This window comes from Argopecten irradians, chromosome 3, assembly GCF_041381155.1.
Source record: "Argopecten irradians isolate NY chromosome 3, Ai_NY, whole genome shotgun sequence".
Lineage (NCBI taxonomy): Eukaryota > Metazoa > Mollusca > Bivalvia > Pectinida > Pectinidae > Argopecten > Argopecten irradians.
Genome location: NC_091136.1, coordinates 38,929,972 through 38,937,706, shown reverse-complemented (window position 1 = coordinate 38,937,706; position 7,735 = coordinate 38,929,972). Strand labels below are relative to the sequence as shown.

Genomic DNA, 7,735 nt, shown 5'->3' with positions numbered 1-7,735 from the left:
TGACTGCAGGTAGGAGGTTTTTCTGCAGGTTATCCGGCTTTGTTCCTCCTCTTAAATCTGGAAAGTCATCAGTTATTAGGGCGTCAAACCAGATAAACCATTCCACACGAACGCGATAACAAGGGAGACGCTAGGAAGAATACAGGAAGAAAAACTATTCTCTTTTTAATACGCGTCAGTAGGTACAGCAGAGACACAATTCGAATCAATGTCACAAGTTCCCCAAGTACACATACATATAATTAATAAAATTATTCACATGAGTGTCATTTTGATATGATTCTGTGTAATTAACAACGTGTAACGTCGTTCTATTCTCACCACAAGAAACTAAGGCGTTGGTGTATATATGAGTATATGATGCGTAAGTTCTATGTATACATAGGCTCATCCGCATTTCTGACCTGTATAGGACTTGATTTTTTACAAACTGTTCCAAAGTCCCTGTTAAGGAGGATATTTTAACATATTCCACAAGTATAAATTGCTAATATATGCTATATATACGTATCTTCGGATAGTTTTTGAGGACAACGTCCAGTTAATATAGATGCTTAAACAAGACAAAAACAAAAAACATCTCACGAATATTCTTTAATATTTTTTTTAAATGAGAGACTTTGCCAATAATAAATTACTTGCCACATGACTTGATATCGGTGTATATCTGAAAAAGGTTGACATCTTTTGAAAAACACATCTTGAAATTTATTACTTTTCGTACACAGGAAGTTTACAGACATAGCGCATGACAATATCGCAAGGTATGTCATTCCATTTACCGTTGCTGATTTTCATTTCAGCACAGTTTTCGGGTGTATCGAGGTGCTGGTTTGGCTCGCCCTCATTCCAGTTAGTGTATGTGTCATCCAGAGATTCTCCACTGTTTTCCCAAACAAAATGGCCCTCCCATTCTCGATCGGTCGCTCCGATATAGTAGTCTTCATCTGTAAAAAAATATTTTTTTATCTAACATATTGAAAGTTTAAAATACATGAGTCACTGTGATCGAGTGGTTAGAGTGTTCCCCATTAGGTTCTTGGTTTAGGATGAATTTTATTTAGGGCAGGTTACACTTACTGAAGTTTTCAATGCACGAGCCTTGAAGTACATTTATATATATATATATATCGGTATTTTATATTTGATTGGACGCTTAACTTTTCTCCGCAGTCACGATCTGGCATGTGATTGAAATATTAAATAAAAAGATTAAAAATCAGCATTAAATCATAAATAATTATGTAAATAGTTTGCTATCTGTAATAACATGCACGTTTTGTATATATGTATAAGAAAGCGAATTCTGTAAATTATATTTCGATCTTAAAATCCAGTTATAATAATGGCATGAAGGGCACGAAGTGCAAAGCACTTCTAAGGTAACACATGCATGAAAAAATGATTTACCGATAGTCTAATAAGAGATGCAACAACATTATAACAATAGGTAGCAGACCAGAGAAGAACAGCCTGGCCACGGTCTATATTTTTATTAAGTGGGGAGCCCCTGTTTTGAGCCATGCATAAACAATTAAAAATAAAATATATTCTGAAATTGGTACATCCAATATGGAGGGTTTGATTTAAGTTTCAATTTTTTCAAAAATAAACATAACAAAAATGGGTTAGAGATTACAATTCTGGGCTCCTCCGGAAGTGCGTCTTGACCGGAAATGCTAGCTTTACTTGAAGGAAAATCCATGGCGCGGGTTTAGGCAAAAATATTGGAAAATCCACACAATCGACCTATGGAATAAATTAGCTTATTTTGCCATTGTGATAGAAGTGCTCAATTTAAGGTAGGTCTTAAGAAAAAAATTGAGTACGATTTTCTGCAATTTTGGGCTAAAAATCATGATATTTTGCAATTTTTCAGGTATTTTTTTGTTGTTACCATGGTATTCACATGCATGAATAAGCGCAGAATATGGCCAAACCTGTATCAAAATATCAAATTGTAATTGCAAAAGTTGCGCTGATTGATTATATATATACTTTTGTACAGGCATTTTTTACAGTTAAATGACTATATCTATATTTCTAAGGCATGTGCCTTATTTTCATAGATTGTCCAAATCTACTGTTTTCTGCTACCATAATGGCTTTAATGAATACCACTTCCAGAGTACATCTATTAACTGTACCAGACCTGTATCTATCAAATGAAAATTGAGAATACAACAAAAATGAGTGTTGCAAATGTCATGAGATATATAGGTCTAACCGGACAGGTAAACATAGAACAAACATTTTTACAAAAAAATGTTTTAAACAAGAATCAGGCACTACACACCATCGTAATACTACCGGGAGGGTGGGAGTGGGCAAATAATAATCCGCCTTTAGCGTGGCTATTGAAGCAAATGTGAATTGAAAATGAGGCGCGGTAAAACATTGCAGAAGTACATCAATTTTTAGAAGCACTACCAATACAGAATACGGGAAAATAGCGAAACGACAATACTAAAATTATATTTAAATGTAAATAATACTTTACTGATAGTCTAATAAAAGAAGCAACAACATTATAACAATAATGGCTTTAATGAATACCACTTCCAGAGTACATCTATTAACTGTACCAGACCTGTATCTGTCAATTGAAAAGTGAGAATACAACAAAAATGAGTATTGCAAATGTCATGAGATATATAGGTCCAAATCCAAGTTGTTGAAAAGGAAAGGGAAAAGGAGGTTAGGATACAGGTCAACGAGGAAGAGGTAAACAAAAGTTCATAGCATTGATACGTTTGCTCCTATTGGTTTCAATATAGCGTCAGAAGTTGGATATCGTCATCTGCGACACCACACGAACTAGCCCAAGTAGCAGCCCCCGCCTCAGAGAGTGACCCCCATAGGAAGCGGCGTAGTACCCTAGTTGAGAGAGAACCAAGCGGAAGGCCTTAAGGAAACCAGAGTAGGATTAACACTTCCCAGAGGATAAGAGGAACAGAGGTTGGGTCAAATATGGTCGTACTAAAAGCTGCTGAAGTGGGGCACAGGGGCAAAAAGGGGGTGACCTAGCTGTAAACGGGGAAGAACAATTTCAATAGTAACAGCTCTAAAATGCACGGTTTTTATAACTTTTAAAGACAATAACATACCCCATGGGTGAGGCAACAAATCCAGACACTGAACATGACTGGAGGCGTCAAATACACTTTTTCAAAAAAATAATCAGCATTTAGCGAGGCTGTTGAAGCACATGTGAATTGAAAACGAGGCGCGGTAAAACATTGCGGAAGTACATCAATTTTTAGAAGCACTAAAATACAGAATGCGGGAAAATAGCGAAACGACAATACTAAAATAATATTTACATGTAAATAACACGAAAAAAAACCTTCATAATCTAATCCTACATATTGACAGCTTCAGATTGTGTCCTTTTTTTATACAATGTACATATAGGGTGAGTAATCATGGGTAATCACCATGGATATGATGATTTGAAGTAAGCGCATTACATAATCGAGCGGTTCAAACGCTCTTATGATCTGACAAACGTAATATTCCTCCGACAGAAGCTCAGTACTGTCGCTCTCCTTTATTTGCAAATGTTCAAATTTTGACCAATTATAATCAGCTGACAAAAAACGGAAGATCTGTTTACAGAAATAAAATTGCTTCCTTCTCTAATGGGGATTTCCTTCTCAAATGGAGGTTTTACGACAAAGATAGAGTGGGCATATATGAATAAAAAATAAACAAAAAATTCGGCTCCGTTATTTCCATAAATTGCAATTTTTAACATTGCATAATTACATAGTTACTGAAACACTTTGCTGCGCTTAAAAGGCTTTAAAGTATTCAAAAGATATATGCTTATGGTACTCATCCCTCTATAATCATTCTACGCAGTCTGAAATACATGTTAAATGAAATCTTATGTTCATTCATACATGTTAAAATGTGAAACTGTCATCATTTCTTCAGAAGTCCGAATAATTAATGGTAAAAATGGTAGGAAATCATAAAAAGGAAACGAATGAAAAATGTTACAATTAACTTGATTAAGTCACCCTGACACTTGACTTGGTTTAGACTCCAGTTATTATACAAACAACCAAACTTACAGTAATGATAGGTATTCAACCGTTCAAAGATCCAATTGTTCTCTTCTTCTGATAAAATGTCAGCGATATAGCTTCCTTCGGCAGCACGTGTACAGGCCTCCTAATGAATCAAATAGACAGTGCACTCTCTACATGGCGTATGACTCAATGGAGACAATTAAGGTTCTATGGGATGATATACTTCATAGAGAGATAAATTTACCAAAATTTGGAAAATCTCAATTGAATAGCTGTTCACAGGTGGACTCTAGTAAATTCACAGTCGTTTAAGATCAGCTAGAGTGATCACTTAAATATTCACAATTCGAAATTTCCAACATCCCAAGGATTTATCATTATTTAAACTAAGTCATTTAAAAATCGAAATAAATATATTTCCTTTGAAATAATATATTCTATAACTATTCTCTTACCTTTGCCCTTCTCCAGGTAGCGGACCTCTCACTGAAGTGATAGCAAAAACCCCTGAACTCCTTCCATTTGTCAAACTCTCCATCAGGACAGCGGGACCCTAGAACATAAGTCATGTTACTATATAATTAACATCGATGAATCATTCTGGCTCGGTTTTGATAACTCTGGTATTCAATTTTTTATCAAAGAAATTTTGTGCGGCAGTATGGATTTGACGGAGTATTAAAACATAAATGCCAAACTCAATACCTTGATAATGAAAGTGAAAGTGAATACCGATATTTGAAATGACATCTAGTTACAATGAGTAACAAGTCCTTCTCTTACCCCAGACAGGAATATCCACAGTTTTACCAGTGTGAGATTTTTCTATCTCACCCTTGGGTAAAAACAAAGCTACATGAGATCTTCGCACGTGCTCAACAATGGTATGACGTCATGACAACAGTATCATGACGTCGCGGTTATAGTATTATAACGTCACAGAGACGGCGACTCATTAAAGTCAAGTCATTATCGCTTGCATAAGAGACTTGTTTATTAGAGACACAAAGTGGTGCACGGGGCAAGAGAAAAACAATCATTCACCACCTTTGGGGTGAGACAGAAGCTCGTGTTTGACAACTTAAGAATCTTACCCCTCGGGTTGAGATTCTCCTGTCTCACCCCAAAGGGGGTGAAAGATTCTATTAAGGTTGTATTCTTCTGAGGTTTCAGTCCCGTTGAAGTCTCGTTTCGACATAGATCAAAGAAGTTATGAGATTTTCAAATAAAATCTATCAATATCTGTAGCAAGTTGCCAATTGCAAATTTTGTCAAAAAGTTACATTTCTATTTTTAGGAGATTTTTTTATACAGGGATTTTAAGAAATGGCCCATTTGGCAGCCATTTTGAAATTGTGTCTTTTTTCGCTTTGAGTAGAGCCACAATTTTACCATTTTTTTCTGAAATTGTTTTTTCTTAAATCATCGCTGCGCCAGTATTTTTAGCTGTATCGAGCTAATTTTTGCTGTAAATCTTTACTGTTCGTGGCAATCAAAATATTGAGCTTTAATGTGTGAAATGATACACTTTTGTCACTTAATTTTACCATTTAATGCGAATTTGAGCACTTTTATTTTTTACTCCAAAATACTGAAAAATAACAAATATTCAAATGGGCCAAAAAAGTAAGCACACGGACCCCCCATTTTTCTGCCTGATTTAGAAAGAACAACCCTTTTCCTGTTGATATGCAAAATATTAACAAAAGTTTAATACCAGAACTTTTTCTATAAAGGGTTAAATTTGGCAAAAATGGCTGAAAATGGTGCATTTTGTAGCTCAAAATTAAGGGGTAGGGGTAACATATATTGTTATCCTGAGGAAAAATATTAGTCTTATTAATCAAAACTGGTATATTTTTAAAGAAGACTACTGGAAAATAAATTCTACAAACATCCATACATATCAAACACCTCATTAGGAAATTATGGCTTTAATATCTTGTGTATATGGTCAAAACGACAAAATTCCCATAAAATCCTATATTTTGTCAACTAGGTATCTTTGATTGACAATAGCTCAAAAACGAGCACACGGACATATGTTTTTTCTTCCATTTTCTTTTATGATATGAATTCCTATTTCCAAAAATCTATATGAGCAAAAAAGTTTAATACAAGAAAATTTTGACTTCTCAGAGGAGTACACCCTTAATCCATTCACACGCTATTGTTGTGGATAAAACAAGACGCAGGACGAAAGGTGCATGTACAACTGAACTACATTGTATATACCATACAATATATGATCAGATACTGTGTGTATATTACTATGAAATACGCTTATATAATTCTTCTAAACAAATATAAAATATTTAAATAGATTATGATTTGTCATGCAAACTTACAAACTTACCTTCAACACAATAGAGAATGAGCACCAGGAAAAGTATAGAACAATTTAGCATCTTTTGGTGAGAGCAGTTAGAACTGTTCAAAAGTTAACGGGTCTCGCTCAAAATTTACAGCCGAGGAGTATATCCAGATCGAGGCTATAAAACGGAAAAGACACTAAATTGCTATCGTTTAGAAAATGTCAATTGCGCGGTAAGCCTATTATGTATAAGTTTTATGTAGTGAAACACGCTTTGCCCTGCATCCTAAATATACAGTATTACATGTAATTTACAACCTGAATTTATTCTCGGTTAGTAAGATAATTTCACAATTTACAATCAATCATTCAGAAATAAGTTTCTATGTAAAAAACACAAATCATAGGCTTATTTTATCATTATTTCATCATCACATTTTTGTTCCTGTAAGTAATCGCTCTTTACATAATATTTTCACAATTTTAAATGACATTTTTACATCTGCTTGGAACTCGATGGAATGATTCAGGATTGGGCTGTTAATTAGCGTACAAGTGAACATCATATTATAGAGTATGTTAATATTGTGAAATTCTATTGGCTAGAATTCTTCGATTTTTTTTTAACACTCTTGAAGTTCAATGTCTGCTCAGAGTGGTCCTCCTGTCGACGAAACGTTGCCCCGATATGATAAAGTACAGCTGTAGAAATTTAGTTTATCTCTACATTCTTTTTGGTCAAGTTCATTAATTTCCGCGCACAAAAATACCGGCGAATAAAGTTGAAAGAATGACAAAAAATATTTTTCACGTGAATCAATATATAAGAAAAACAGACAAACACATTTGTGGTGGATTTTCACAACCACGCCAGGGCTAATTGTATTAAGTTTAGGTAATGCTGTTTCCAATTGCTTTATTAGTAAAAAAAAAAAAAAAAAAAAAAAAAAACATTCGATTTGATTTTATATAAAGTTATTGTTTGAATTTTTTCGTGATGATGAGTACATGACATCTATGGTAGCCATTTCAATGTCCAATCGATATGGAATTATTTTAAGATGTAGGAACATAGATTAATGTAAGTAAGCCAAAGCTAGCTGTTGTACTAAATATGCGTAGTAGTTACTAGCCGCTTGTTGGTTCAATTGTTTTCGTCTATTGATAACATGTCATTTCCACGAAAATTAACAATTGACGCTTATAGTCGTTAAGCATTTTTCAGGAAATGTGGATTTCGCACTGAAAATCTTTACTGAGTGTCATTAATGTAAGATAATGACAAAGTCCCCGTTACTTTAACATTGTTTCGTGGAAGAAAGTGAAGATGGTGTAATGTATGTAACGCTAATATCCTATTGACCCTTTAAACTTATAAAAATGG

General features: G+C 34.3%; 1 protein-coding gene across 1 annotated transcript; it reads right to left on the bottom strand.

The window, feature by feature from the left end:
• Positions 1-579: 579 nt before the first annotated feature.
• On the bottom strand, positions 580-6,577 carry LOC138320043 (lectin BRA-3-like). The gene is made up of 4 exons (XM_069263133.1): positions 6,394-6,577; positions 4,493-4,590; positions 4,080-4,179; positions 580-947 (listed from the first exon to the last, which is right to left on the bottom strand). The coding sequence occupies exons 1-4, from the start codon at positions 6,443-6,445 to the stop codon at positions 712-714; spliced, it is 486 nt and encodes a 161-aa protein (XP_069119234.1). The 5' UTR covers positions 6,446-6,577; the 3' UTR covers positions 580-711.
• Between the last annotated feature and the right edge of the window lie 1,158 nt (positions 6,578-7,735).

Bases quoted from the DNA above. Each gene is read 5' to 3' on its own strand.
- LOC138320043 (XM_069263133.1), bottom strand. From the start codon at position 6,445: ATGCTAAATTGTTCTATACTTTTCCTGGTGCTCATTCTCTATTGTGTT. The intron at 4,591-6,393 runs GTAAGTTTGTAA...CTTATGTTCTAG, and splicing joins CATTCTCTATTGTGTTGAAG to GGTCCCGCTGTCCTGATGGA. The intron at 948-4,079 runs GTAAGTTTGGTT...ATTTTTTTACAG, and splicing joins GTTGAATACCTATCATTACT to ATGAAGACTACTATATCGGA.